Here is a 14,379-nt window from a genome sequence, read left to right on the forward strand (position 1 = left end):
TTTTTTTTTTTTTAAACCTAAAAATGCAGAATCTTTACCCAGTGAGAAGATGCAACTGCACCACAGCGAGCGCGCGTTTACACAGATTTTTATTTTTTATTCATCCGTCCGCCGGGATCCCTCGGGCCACACATCAAAGCTTGTTTGAAAAATAGGAAAGCTGACAAACGTTTTTCTTTCCACTGCGCCACTGCACTCCTTTTTTTTTTTTTATTTGCAAACGACGGGCCTGCGGAGCCACTGAACTGTCGGTTGCCCAAAAGCTCTCTGGACAGTTTCGCTTTGGGGAAAAGTTGGTGTTGATCCAAGTAGCCCCATAAGTTAGCACCCACAAGCAGTGTATCGTGTAAGATATTCACACATGCTTTATAACACACTTTTAAAATGACATTATTATGTCATTAACCTTATCTCCTCTTTTCAAGCATCTATAACTCAGATCATGAACGATATGGTGTACAACACAGTTGTACTCATGTAAAATACGATGAATATGTCGTTTTTTATGATTATATTTATTGATTATATCTTATGAACTATTTGTTTATTTTGAACACACTAAGGATACGGTTACGTGTGCCTGGTTGAATGTGATAACAGCTACAGGATACTGTTTTATTCTCAGCTACAGATGCCGCTTGTAATTGTTGACGAGTGAATGAATAAACACTTAAAATGCTCCTATCTGTGCTTATGAGGACATCATAATGTTGATTGTCTGTTGGGATCGCCTTTAAAATACATACAGTATAGTCTACAGTGTCTGCGCCTTCACACACTAAACAATACGGTTGCAACACAAACACACTGATCCTGCCAAAGCGATGAGTATGAAAACCTCATTTCCTGTAGAGAAATTAATTCCAGAGAAATATGTGATGCTGTACTTCTCCTTCCTTGGATCAACATTCAGTTTTTAGTTTAATGGCCTCTCCTTTGGCCCGACAGATGCTGGCCCGACCAAAATTCCTCGGAACAGAACAGGACTTATGCCTGTGTGGTCCAGATCACATGTAGATGGAACATGTGGACTGTCAACTAAAAAGAAGCTGGAACATTTGCCGATTTAAGCATTTCCTGGTGGTCTAAGGACAGAGGGCGTTGCACGTTGCTTGGGATGGTAAAAACTTCTCAGACAAACTACATAAGTTGGATTTTTTGGGCCTGAAATTTTCGTGGCTGCACTTAAAGGGTAGGTTCCGCTTTTTTTTCAAGCAATAATCACAGCGTCTGCCCATAAGTTGATTAAAACAGTTTTTGTTTGCTGTAATTGTGCAACAACCCTTTTCCTAATGTGATTCCAATGCAAGCGAGAGTCCGCCGAGACGTTTCCGAGGCCAAATGGGAGGCTTCCTGAGTTACGGTCTCTTTGCTACAAAGGTCCCTCTTTGTGTTACTGCCCCTGTCCTGCATCTTTGAGGGGGGAAACTGCCTGGGGAACACACAAGAGGGACTTTCATAATGCAAGACCGCAACTTTGAAACATGTCCACTGAGTCTGTCCGTCATGACGCTGCTGAAGCGTCACATTAGCCTCTGCTACATTTGAGAATACATGTTTATACAGAATGAGGACTTGTGGACTTGGTCGCCATTCTGGACGCGAGGAACAATAACAGCGACCGAAACAATGTGAAAAATGTGAACCGATCCTTTAAGTGGGGGGCCATCCGGTGTGCTTTCACTTCCATGCCAGTAGGTGGTGTTGTGTGCTAAAGTAAGAGCTCACTGGTCAGTACCTGAAAAAAAACATCCAGTGTCTTCTAAGTGCAGCAACAAAGTCAGGACGTCCTGTGCTAAAGGCTGTTCCCTTGCTGGCTGAGGGCCTGGGTGAAATATGCAGTAACGCGAGTGAAGTCCTCACAGTTTCAGCTTCAGACCTCAAAGCACCGAGACCCCCTGGGAACGCCGGGGACTGACACGTGCAATGTGTGAAAAGCTCCCGGATCCGAAACCGAAAACTAATCTGTTGGTGCAAGACTAACGATAAACCGTCCGCCTGATTTCGCCCACGTCTCTCTATTCGGTGAAACGTGACTAAATGGTGTCAGACTCATAGTTATTGACAATATCTATATGTAATAATATATATGTAGTAATAATAATAATAATAAAGGTCCAGTCACGTTAGAAAAAATGAATCTGGTGACGCGATAGTTGTCGCTCACGAGGCTAACTGGTGATAGCTGGCGCGCTACCCGGGACGTGCCGGCGCTGGTCAGTCACAACTGCTCCTCTTTGTGTTTTTCTGCATTTACTTAGGTACTCAGCCCTCTTGCTGTCGGCATTGTGCATTTTCGGCCCCGGAATTTAACGGGATCGCTGATTGTCGGTCACAGTGAGGGACACTGGGCTCAGACTTATCGTCGGGTTTGTTCCAGAGACACATTTCGACTCCCGCCTGCAAACCATTCCTTTTTTTGGTGGGGCAGTTCATTCTCCGACAACGGTCTCCTAAAAGTTGAGTAATCGCTGGCTGGATCGTGTTCAGAGGCAGCGTATTTTTGTAATGAATGAAGCGAAGTATCTATAAATGGCAGCAGAGGTGGCTGGGATCGATGGTGGACGTACAGAGTGCGCGACTGTCGCATCCAGAGTCCCGTCCCATGTTTGGGCAAAGGAAGGTATTTGGTCGGGGTTCGGGAAAGACGGTGGTTTTGGTCCAGTGTAAATAAACAGGTTGCGTCCGAGGTCACCGTGAACTTTTTCTGTGTTAAACCAGACCGGGATCTTTCCCGAACCCGACCCAAGTGCCGTGAGAGTCTCAACAGACCCGCGAATCAGTTTAAATAACGCCGCACCGGTGGATATTGTGCTGCGGGGTCAGGTATTCTGGCAGAAAACAGATACGTCCTGTGAACATTTTACTGATTCGCTCCGTGTCAACCTGTTCCTGATTTTTCTAAATACGTAAATTAACAACATCCTCCTTACGTTCGTGGCAAATGCGTTTGGCACAAAACGCATTTGCCGTTGTGGTTTAGTGGTATAGAGACGTGATTTCCAGGGGGACAGGGCCGCCGACAGAGGACATTAGACACAAGTGAATGGTGCTTAACACAGTTAACAAGCTTTGATTCTTTTTGTTCCCTCAGAGCTCGGCGCCGTCGACGCTGCTGGCTGTTGGTCAACGGTGCAGATTTGTGGGTCAGAGTTCATCAGACTTGAACCCAAAACAAAACTCCATGAAGCCACTAATTGCAGCAACTCCGTTGGATTGACGTGATTCTTGCTGCAAAACGGGACCGGACGCCGACGTCTGAAGCTTTTGAAGTCCTCACTTTAATGGCCTTTAATTGACATCTGCGGAGAAAAAAGACGTCAACCGTCTGAACCCAGGCGAGTTTGTGAGAGTTGAAACATCGTGAGAATTTGTTCCTGTCTCTTTTTGATTAGAAATTCTGCACATGAGTTCACACAGAGCACCGGCGCGCCTCTGCAACCATCCAGCGATGAAGAAAAGCATGCGTGAGCTGGTTACTTCTTACGGTGCAGCCAACCAGAAATTTGGGCAAGAGGGGACTTTTTTTTTCTTTTCTTTTTTTTTTACTGCGAGGTACTGGTGAAGGAGACCCTGAGAAAACACGCCGACAGTTTTCACTTCGCATAAAAGCCGACGATGTTAGAGGGAAATAATGAGATCCAGGATCAGACTCTCTGCTGTGCACTCGGGGGATAGATTTGTCCTGATCCAAACAGCATGTCTCTCGGGCCGCTACAAGTCTGGATTACCGGCTGGGCCTGCAGGGCACAACTGAAAAACAAAACTGTCACAACCCAGGTGCATGAACTGGAAAACTGGCAGGAAGGTCCCACGCGTTCAGCCCGAGACGCTTGGGGAAAACAGTTTTTTGTTTTTTTTTCTGACAACGGGAAACGATCGGGTCGAAGCCCCGTGACATAAGAAACAAGACTAACCCTCTGCAGCCATGCTAGCAGCTCCGCAAGGCTGCACTTTGGCGCCGCGGCGCTCGGAGCTAAGCGCTAACAGGCTGACGTTTAGCTGACGTAGTGTTTACCGTGCTCGCCGTCTTGGTTTAGCATGCTAGCCCGCTAATATTTGCTAATCGGCGCCAGGCACAAATTCCAGCTGAGCCTGGCGGGAATATCATCAGTTTCTGCAGGTATGTGATCGTGAACCAGAGCACCGGACGATGTACGACGCTGACCTGAGGATGGCTCCGCACGAGAAGTCATAGGATCACCGGAGTCGTTCGGCTCCATCCTCAGGGAGCCACGATTATCTGAACCCGATTTCATGGCAATACGTCCCACAGTAGTCCGCGCATTGCACCTAAGGCCCCAAAACCTCAACCCACTGGCAGCGCCAAAACTAACAGCCGGAGGAGGACCAGAGTCAGTAGAGACCTCATCCTCTGGGGACGATGAATGTCTGGGACAAATTTCATCTAAATCGCATAGTTTCCGCTCTCTGGAAAGAACCTCCCGTCTCCACACAGAGTGGGAGTCGGTGTGTTCGCGGCCCGGTGACAGTTGTTATCCGCGGGGGTTCGACAGGGGGTCATGAGCACCAGCGGTCGAACCCGCTGTTCAAGTAACGTAACGACGCCGACGTGCGGGTCCATTTGCACTGTATTAACCTGCGCCGTCGTGCTTGAGCCCCTGCGTCTGTGGCGGCCGTAAATCGAGGAGCGCGAAAGTTTGTTCTGCACTTTGAACTATCCTGAGATTTGCCGTAGGAACAAGGTTGAAGCTCTATGCTCGACCCCGTGAAGAAGGTTCGGTTGCAAAAAAACTTCATCGTGCTTTTTGATTACTCCCGTTCAACAGTCTCATCTTCCACCTGCTGTGGACAGCGTGGACGAATCATTTGCTCGTGTCCCTGTCTTGTCCACAACTGGGGCTTAAAAAAGAAAAAGAAAAGGAAAGAAAAGCAGAGAAAGAGCCTCGGAGAAATGTCCCGTCGGGCAGGCAGCCCGGGCCGGTCTCACCGCTGAGGCTCGACCAGGTGATCGGCAGGTGACACGAGCGTGCGCGTAACATTCCCGCCGCGTAACGCGCAGCACGCCGAGGGCGTGTCCGATCCCACGCGGGATAGCCCTGCCCTCAGCAGTGAACTGGAACGACGTGAGAGCGGCAGATCGAACCGATTTGTTATGTAACGTGCCGAGTGTTCAGACCCCTTCACTTTCTGCACATTTTGTCATGTTGCTGCCTGAAATCGATTTTTTTTTTTCCCCCTCCTCATTGGTCTACACTCAGTGCCCCACAGCGACCAAGCAAAAACCGGCTTTTGGGATTTTCTGCAAAGGAAAAACTGAAATATCACATTGACCCATTGTACCACTGAGACGGGCCTTTTTCCCCCCCTCAAAATATCCTCATTATATTATATTAGAAACGTTATGTTTCCCCTCAGCAGTGTGTGTGTGTGTGTGTGTGTGTGTGTGTGTGTGTGTGTGTGTGTGTGCGGGGTGGGGGTGGCGACAGGCGACATGAAACACGGGGACCTGACTTCGCTCAACCGACGCCTCCCTCCGCTTTTCCCCTAACGAGGTGAAATTAAGTCGGATTAAAGCGTTTATCAGGCCACATGACCCCGGATAATCCCATGAAAGTGACCCAAACATTCTTTTCCAGGCCACATGAAACCAATCTTATTCGATCCCACAGCCCGACTCACACACACACACACACACACACACACACACTCCTCCCTTTCAAAAGCCTGGCCTAAACCGGTCCTGCGGTTTGCCCCCCCCCGCCCGAGTGTGTGGCTGTGACTTTCGGTCGCATTTGCTCCATCTGATATCAGATCTAAACATGATTCTCACGCAAAGAAGGAAGCCACAGGGTCTATAAGAGCCGCCGGGAACCAGGTCCAAGGTGCAGACGGATCCGGCAGACACGCAGCATGGGTGAGTCTCCGCCGATTTACTGCCCTCGCGTCGCTGGAAAACCGCGCGGCGCTCGCTCTGCACCAGCCCAAGTCCGGGCAGGTTTTACGCGCACACACACACGTCGCTGGTAAACAAATACAACAGCCGTCGGATTATGTGGATCGAGGTTACAACGTGGTTTTTAAACGGTGCCCGTCTGTGCTACACCCTCTTCATACCCCCGCCGGGAGCCGGTCATCAGTGTCGAAGGTGTTTAACAGGCTGCGGAGCTTCCAGGTGTGTTGGGACTCGACAACTTGATAAGCGCGATGCGCTCACGAATCTCGTTATTAATCATATTAAGTCAACTGACTGAGACACTTGACCCGTTTGGCCCCTTGTGAGCTGCGTATCGACCGTGGGCGAGCAGCTGGCGACACACCGCGACGCAGGTGCAGGCAAAGTGAAACGCGTCCACAACGATATCAAACGCGTCTCCTGCTGCGGATTATGTTACAGTGCACTTCGGTTGAGGTGAGGCGTCACCTTTTTGTCTGTAAGCACGCATCGGATCCGTGGACCACTCGACTCCCTGGGGCCTTTATTGTGACCCCCCCCCCCAGCATTTATAAGCAGTATAGGAACATTGAACAAGGGCCGTATGACGCTGTGCGTCTTCAGGGGAGAAATTATAATCGTTGACAGTTGCTGTGCAGACACTCCGGACGAACCGCGGCCCGAGTTAGACCTTAGCGGAGGCGGAGGTGGGTGCGGCTCAGCAGGTAGAGCCGGTTGCCGGATTGTTCAGTGGTTCAGCCCCCCCCCCTCCAGAAACAAAAAAAAAACAAAACAAAAAACACAAGAAGAGGCCAGGGGTCGTTTGTGCAGCAGCTAGTTACCTGTCAACGGAACGAACCTCCAACCTGAGTTTGATCTAATTCTTCATAAAACACCTTCATTTCTCGACTTTTCTCATTTTTTTTCAGGCCGCGAGTCAGGAGGCCTCGTCTCATAAAAACCTGTTAAGTCTCGGTCAGCGGCAGGTCACAGCGGCGGACACGCAGACCGCAGGCGGGCGGGGAAACGTCGTCGGTCCGAAGTGCGTTACTCAATCCCCAAACAATACCCGTCTAGAAAAACCTGCTGAGGATCCGGGGAGTTCACTTGTCTCCCGTTTTTTGTCTTCTGACTCGAGGAACATTCAGATCATAGTTTCTCCTCCTCGCACACACACACACGCACACACACACACACACACACACACACACACACACACACACACACACACACAGAACACTTAGTCCACCGACCACACCTTTCATTTGTATCACAATCCGGATTAACTGCGCCTCGTACCGTCACAACAGGCACCTGCTCCGCCGCAGCGCACCAGGCCCGGGACGATGCAGCGCTGCCGGCGCCTCGTCCGACGTGAGCGTCTCGGGTGGACCCCCCTCGCGGTCTGCCCAGCGGTGGCGGAAGGATTCACGTCCTTCGCGTGCTCGCTTTTCGTCGATCAGTCGATCGATTGTTTGGCTTGGAACATTTACCCAGAGCTCCGAAGTGACAGTCCGTCACAGTCCCCGTTTGGTCAAAACCTCAAAACCCCAAATCCGAGAAGCCGGAACCGTGAAATGTTTGACATTTTTACGTGAAAATACTCGATTATCAAAAGAGCCGCCAAGGAATTTTCGGGGGCGGGCGTGCAGCTTTCGCGGAGCAGGAGTTATTTCCACACGCTTCGTTCGTGGCTGTGATGAAAACAAGAGATTGTTCATCGGTGTCCCTCCTCGGACGATGCCCTAACATTTTGGACATTTTGGACAAACCTTCACACCTCTGGCGACGCCTTCGCTTGTCCCCCGGCGGGGTGTCCCGTGCCAAACACCCGGGAAACTTGTCCAGCAGCCTCGGCTGAGCTTGGTGTCCGGTGGCGTGCCTCGCGCACGGCCTCGTAGAGCTGCCGGACCGGCCGCGGACTCTTAGCCTCGGTTAAGCTTGGATTAAAGCGGTTGGCCTCAGCTTCTAGACCCTTTATGGGGGCCCACTTATCAGAAAGTGGCCGTGGACGACTACAGCGCGTTTCCTCGCTGTTGACTCCTGCAAACACAAGTGTTCTTTTAGAAGTCCGGATCCATTTTGTATTGTTTGTCTGCCTCCGTGGGTGTGTGTGTGTGCTCGTGTCACTCGTGTCGAGGGGCCAATTTACGGTCACATTGCGGGACCTGACCTCTTCCTGGGGACGTAAACCGACCCCGACGCCGCCACTTATGTAAATCATTCCACCCTGGAGCGGAGGCTTGGTTTAAGGTTAGGGTCGGTGTCCCCTGAAAGTGATGGAAACGTGTGTGTGTGTGTGTGTGTGTGTGTGTGTGTGTGTGTGTGCAGCTCAGAAGACGGCTCTGATCGTGTACGCCCACCAGAGCCCGGGCTCCTTCAACGCGGCGGTCCGCGACGTGGCAGTTCGGGAGCTGACGGAGCAGGGATACCGGGTCGTCGTGTCCGACCTGTACGCCATGAACTTCCGGGCCAGCGCCACACAGGACGACATCATCGGTGACGCCTCCCTCTCTGTTCAGTAACAAATAGCGAACGCGGGTCCCGATCGACCCGTGACAGTCGGGGACGTGGGATTCATGCACAGCTGGATGTTGGGGTCACGCCGTTCTCTGTTACTCAATCCGAGGACAGAGCTGGTGTTATTCTGTGTGTTTCCCTTACTGTCAGCTGTGTGTGTGTTGTCACCTGCTCCAAGACCATTGGTTCATTCTGAAGACGTAAATCTTCAAAAGGAAGAAATGGTGCACGTGTTGGGGAGAGTTTTGTGTGTGTGTGGGGGGGGGGGGCTGAACAACAGTGGAGCCCCGTGGCTCAGGACAGCACACGTCAGAGGGATGCAGTCAGCGTGGGTTTCCACGGGATTCGTAGACGATAAGAAAAACACAGACGATCCCCGGATGTGTCCCCTAAGTTCTGACAGTGTGTCGTGTCCAGGTGATCTGAAGAACCCGGAGCTTTTCCAGTACGGAGAGGAGACCATGCACGCCTGGATGGACGGCCGCCTCAGTGACGACATCGTGGCCGAGCAGCGCAAAGTGGAGGAGGCCGAGCTCGTCATCTTCCAGGTCAGAGGTCACTCACTCCCCCCGGTTTGCCCCGCGTGCTGCGTCGGCCGCCGGAGTCCGTTCATCTCCCACGGCGCTGACAGACGGTGGAAGTCGGCTGACCTTGGCTTCCATCAGCCGGTCTCATTTCAGTGTTTCTTAGTTTGTGTTCTTACGCAACGTGAACACACGTTAAACCACTGTTTGTTCTTTAGTGTCGTCATTCACACAAGATCCCACCTCCACGTCCAGTCCAGTCTCTTCTAAACCTCAGAATCAGACCAGACCTCGTATGATTGTGAATCCCTTTTTTTGACGTAACCAGACCAGACCACTGCTTTCAAGCCGGTTTCTCGGTGCAGACAACCTGGGGGAACTATGTCCTCCACCGGCTGTTTTTGATTTTTTCATTTGTTTTCATGAAAGGTTTTCCCAACGGCGTTTGCTCTGTATAGTCACGTTCATACTTTGCAACGGAGAAACAATATTCGGTATCTTTCTTTATTGTCAACAAATTCCATGAAAAGACCCAAACCGACAGTGAGATGTGGATTCATCCGCTGCTGAAAATAGTCCCCAGTAAATGCACCATGGCCTCCGGGTTGTTTGATAAAAGCTACAGTGTCCGGCGAAGGAAATTACTGAGACTTTTTTGAAAATGAAACTGTGTATTTATGAGCTGCTTCAGCTTCAGAAGGAACCGGTCGGCTCGGAGCTGGAAGCCACAGACGGGGCAGGGAAGTAAGAGGCGTTGGTGGATGGACCAACGCGTTGCTGGTTTTGGTCTTTTCATTACATTTGTTAACTGTTATATCGCCAGACTTGTCCTTTAAGCTTAAAGTAAATCTACAGTGATTGGTGTCAGTGATGTGGAGTAAACCACCTACAAACCAGCGTCAGAGGCCTTTTTCACAGCGGACCATTTGACATGTCACAGCAGGGAGAGCACAGGTGCAAATAATCAAACGAACGGTGGTTGAATTCTGCCCATCGGTTTCAGTTTCAGGCTCCTCGCTGTCGCACCTTACCGGGACACCGGGACACCGGGACCGAACGAAACCGTCGTCAGTGTTGCCGGTAACACCCGTGCTTTTCCTGCTGGGACGAGTCAAAGCGTCCGAGCCGCGAGGCAAGGTGTGTGTGTGAGGCTGAACGAACGGGTTTGTCGGGTGCCGCAGTTCCCACCCGCGGGCCCGATTACGATGCAGCTTGCCCGATGGACCGCACGGGAGATGGACTAACACGTCGCTGGTCTTGGTCTCCTCCTGGGACACCAGCCGTGTCCTTTACGCTTGGGTAGATCTACTGGTCCCCCCCCCCGGGATCCCATCTCAAACCCTAAATCCCCCTTTTCATTTTGACGTCACAGTAGGAAAAGTACAGGTGTGATGTAAAAACAATTTGGACACAACACACGCGCGCAACAGCCCAAAACGAAAAGGGACACGTGTCCAAAACAAAGGGCAGATAGAAAATATATAGACATGCATGTGACGTGAACGGTTGTGTGTCTGCCTGCAGTTCCCTCTGTACTGGTTCAGTGTGCCGGCCATCATGAAGGGCTGGATGGACAGGGTGCTGACGCAAGGCTTCGCTTTCTCCCTGGAGAAGATGTACAATAACGGGATTTTCAAGGTCAGTATCGGGTAGACGGCGTGTGTTCAACCGGCGGAGTGGGTACACGATGATCCTCAGAGCAAAACGTTCCTGTCCGCCAGACGTCTTCGGTCTCCCGCCCTCCCTCCCGCGGCTCGGTTCGTTTTTCATACTAAACTAGAAAAGACGAGAGTCCCCCCCCCCCCCGAGAGTCCGGTGTATCCGTCGGTGAGACCCGGTCACCTCTGCCAGACCCTCTCGGTGGGGTCTAAACAGGTCCGATGTCTTCATTGGATTTTGTTCCTCCCTGGGTCAGACTTTAACATATTTGAAACGATTCTTCGTTTTTAAAAGGAGGATTCACGGTACCGACGTGTCGCGAAAGGGGCCTCACGATATATGTGATGATACGATTAGAGTCACGACAGATTCACGATTCGGTTTGATACAACGTGATCAAAAACTTCACCGTCACATTCATCTTAAAAACAAGAAAAAAAAGAAAGTGTGAGCCATGGAAACACCTCAAAGCGCCGAAGCCTCACCCGCTCTTCCCCGCGCCGAAGCGGGGAACCAGCCGGGCTGATGTACCGGCCGGAGTCGGCCCTGTTGCCGGTCAGTGGCAGGAACCCGCAGCGCGGAGATGCCAAAGAGGCTCCGGGGGTCGTTTAGAGACGGCGTCGTCCGACCGGAGGACACCGGCAAGTTTGGCTTTACCCTGCAAAATGTCCCGCCCGCCGTGTGTCTGGCTCACAACCCGCGGGGGGGAGTCACCGTGGTACTTGTACTTTATTCAAGTATTTCAGTTTTGTGCTACTATAAACTCCCGACCCCCTACTCCATCTCAGAGGGAAACACTATCCTTCCTACTCGACTACGTTTGCAGTATTTTATCATTTTAGTGACTAAAATTATTATTAATACAAAATATATTCAACAAAGACATTTGGATGTATTGTTATAGATTTAGCTTCCCAGCAGTATATAAAGTAGTTAAAGCGATGCACACGTTAATGTATCAATAGTTATAATCCAATTATATAATATAAATGATCACCAAACGGTCCATTCTGCATAAGGAGCACTTTTCCTTTTGATACTTCAGGTTTATTTTGATGCCAACACTTCTGTACTTTTTATTCAGGTCAAATTTTGAATAACTTTTTCTTGTATTTTTCTACAATGTGTTGTGTTGCTGCTTTAACCTGAGTCGAAGGCCTGAATACTTCCTCCGCCACTGGTCACAGTTAAAAAAAACAAAACACATATAGTCCCAAATGTGGGATCATTTCCGGGAGCAGATTTCGGTGGTTCCTCTCATCAGTCTGCGTGATTACTGCATTTTTTTTTTCTTTCCGTGAAGGATAAGAAAGCGATGTTGTCCTTGACGACCGGAGCGACGCAGACTATGTTCCAGCCTGATGGAATCAACGGAGACATCAACATCACACTGTGGCCTCTACAGGTATTCATCCAACTTCCAAAAGACGAAAAGGAAAAAGAAATTGCACTCGGGTGAAAGATAAAAGTAAAAATCCTTCACTTTTACTCAGAATAAAAGCAATTTGTCAAACACCTTTTGACTTAATAATGCTCCTAAATGAGGTCTGTAACAGGAAGTTGTAGTACAGGCAGTGAGAGGAGTTCCTCCGGGACTGCTCTTGGTCCCAGGTTCGATTCCGGCTGGCCTGTCTTGCATGTTATACCTCTCCCTCCTGATGTTCCCCGTCTGTATCTCCACTGTAAAAACCATCTCGTGAAGCCAAAACACCAAAACCTGTCTCCCTCTTGTTTTCTTTTGTTTCTTTTTTTTTCTTGTCCCGTGTCTTTCAGAATGGCACTCTGCACTTCTGCGGGTTTCAGGTCCTTGCTCCTCAGATATTCTGGAGTCCGGCTCACTGCCCCCCCGCGGCGCGAGCGGCAATGCTAGAAGGGTGGGGGGCCCGGCTAAAAGGACTGCCGGCGGAAAAGCCTTTGACGTTTGCCCCCTGTGAGCTGTTCGACCTCAGCTTTCAGGGGGGGTTCTTGCTCTGGCCCGGAGTGAGGGAGGAGCGAGAGTCGCGGCCCTACGGCATCACCACGGGACACCACCTGGGAAAGCCGCTGCCGCCTGACAACCAGACCAAAGCTCAGCCCGCAGATGAAAATAAACCGGACTGCAGGAACTAGGACCGTCTGTGTCTTTAAACCCATCTGTATTTGTTAGAAGATCATTTTAATAGCAGAGTATGTGATTTTATAAATGCTTTATGTTTGCTGAAGCTGAAATAAAACCATTGAAATAACAATGACTTTAACTTATTTTTATTTAAGCGAAGACATATATTCTTAACTCTCATATTCGCGGCCGTACTGAGGCTCGGGGCTAAACTATATCAGTGGCAGTGGTGGAGACTAACGTTTACTCAGGCGCTTAAGCAAAATTTCGAGGTATTTGTACTTAAAATGAATAAACATCTGCAGTCCAGTTGACTTCATTTGGCCGATAATACTCTTGTACTTTTACTCAACTAAAAGTTTGAATGCTGGTCATATTTTCACGGTCAAGACTGTAATTTCCTCTTCTACCACTGGAGGAAAGACTTTTAACTATTGTTATATTTGTCTGTTCTGTACATCCGACGTCCATCGCTCTCTCTGCTCCCCTGAGGTTTCTTTCTTTTTCCCTTTTTAAAAAAAAAAAAAATCCTTATCAAGGATCTGAGGACCGAGGGCATCGTATGCTGCACAGATTATAAAGCCCTTTGAGGCAAATTTGTGATTATCAGGCTGTTTCAGTAAAATTGACCTGACTTGATTGGTGCTGAAATTATGTCAATTGCACAATTTGTCAAAATCAAAGTCAAATGATAATTTAAAATTGTTTTAGGTCATTTATCAAGTAAAAGTTTCAAACTGTCTCCGGTTTCAGATTCTCCAGTGTGAAGATTTGCTGCTTCTCTGCTGAACGGGCCCTTAAACAAAAAAACTAGCTGTTGGGGTCCGATGAGCCTCCCACCTGCTGTCCCTCCACTCATGTACCCTGTCACCTCCAAGTTTCCATTAAGACCAGTGGAACCAGTACTACTATGCAGGAATGACATTTAATTTGCGTTAGTTACAATTTCACTGAACACGACCTTATTTAGAAATATGCATCATGTGAGCACATTAAGTTAAAAAACAAACATATATATATATATATATAAATGAGTAGAGCTTTTTAAACTAGATTTACACAGCGAGCGCCTCTACAATACACGGCCACAAAATGACCTAATGATGCAGGACCTGCCTCCATTGAAACTGAATTTGACTGGCGCCAAGTCCCAAAGAAACCGGCATGTTATCAGATCACCAACTGACACGAAGCGAAAAGCTTTTAGGGAACCTCAGGCCCAGGGCAGTTGCCTGCTCAGCCCGGTTCAAGGATGAATTAACTTGTTATGGGGGCCCCTGAACCCCTCCCACCCCTTGTGCTTCGTGTATGTGTGGGCAGTGCAATACCAACACAAAGACCCAACACACAAGCAGTACCCCGGAAATAAGGTTTTTCTCGTGAGTGTTCTGTGTCAAATTGAGGCAATTTAATTTAACACATCTTATTCAGGAACATGCGCCCAGTTAGCAACCGTGCTACAAACTAAATTGATAGAAAAGTATCAAAACTAGATTTTGACCCTCTGCAAGACAGGACAGCAGGATTAAGAAATAATGCAGTACCTGCCTTAGTCGATGTAGGGTTGATCGAGCAGCGGAGGCAAAAAGAAAACCCAACAAAACGAGAGATGTCTTTAAGCTGTTCAACAGTCCCGGTGTGTGTTTGGTTTTGTTTTTTTCTTCTATAGCAGCAGGGTAGGT

At 49.3% G+C, this 14,379-nt stretch overlaps 1 protein-coding gene across 3 annotated transcripts; it reads left to right on the forward strand.

Annotated features, from left to right (window-relative positions):
- The first annotated feature begins 5,432 nt into the window (after positions 1-5,432).
- Positions 5,433-12,799, forward strand: nqo1 (NAD(P)H dehydrogenase, quinone 1). Of its 3 annotated transcripts, none has more exons than XM_040138928.1 (6): positions 5,433-5,878; positions 8,228-8,395; positions 8,834-8,964; positions 10,465-10,578; positions 11,903-12,004; positions 12,373-12,799. In XM_040138928.1, the coding sequence occupies exons 1-6, from the start codon at positions 5,875-5,877 to the stop codon at positions 12,706-12,708; spliced, it is 855 nt and encodes a 284-aa protein (XP_039994862.1). In that variant the 5' UTR covers positions 5,433-5,874; the 3' UTR covers positions 12,709-12,799. The 3 variants fall into 3 exon arrangements, with proteins under 3 accessions (XP_039994862.1, XP_039994872.1, XP_039994852.1); XM_040138938.1 differs by lacking the exon at positions 5,433-5,878 and adding an exon at positions 7,877-8,111 and having other exon boundaries at positions 12,373-12,796; XM_040138918.1 differs by lacking the exons at positions 5,433-5,878; positions 8,228-8,395 and having other exon boundaries at positions 8,406-8,964; positions 12,373-12,796.
- Positions 12,800-14,379: the final 1,580 nt, after the last annotated feature.

The sequence above is a fragment of the Xiphias gladius genome, chromosome 1 (genome assembly GCF_016859285.1).
Source record: "Xiphias gladius isolate SHS-SW01 ecotype Sanya breed wild chromosome 1, ASM1685928v1, whole genome shotgun sequence".
Taxonomy (NCBI): domain Eukaryota; kingdom Metazoa; phylum Chordata; class Actinopteri; order Istiophoriformes; family Xiphiidae; genus Xiphias; species Xiphias gladius.

What these genes read in the sequence shown, in the direction of transcription:
- nqo1 (XM_040138918.1), top strand. Translation starts at nt 8,476, where the DNA reads ATGCACAGCTGGATGTTGGGGTCACGCCGTTCTCTGTTACTCAATCCG. An exon ending in ACAATAACGGGATTTTCAAG is followed by an intron (nt 10,579 to 11,902) that starts GTCAGTATCGGG and finishes CTTTCCGTGAAG; the next exon opens with GATAAGAAAGCGATGTTGTC. An exon ending in TCACACTGTGGCCTCTACAG is followed by an intron (nt 12,005 to 12,372) that starts GTATTCATCCAA and finishes CGTGTCTTTCAG; the next exon opens with AATGGCACTCTGCACTTCTG.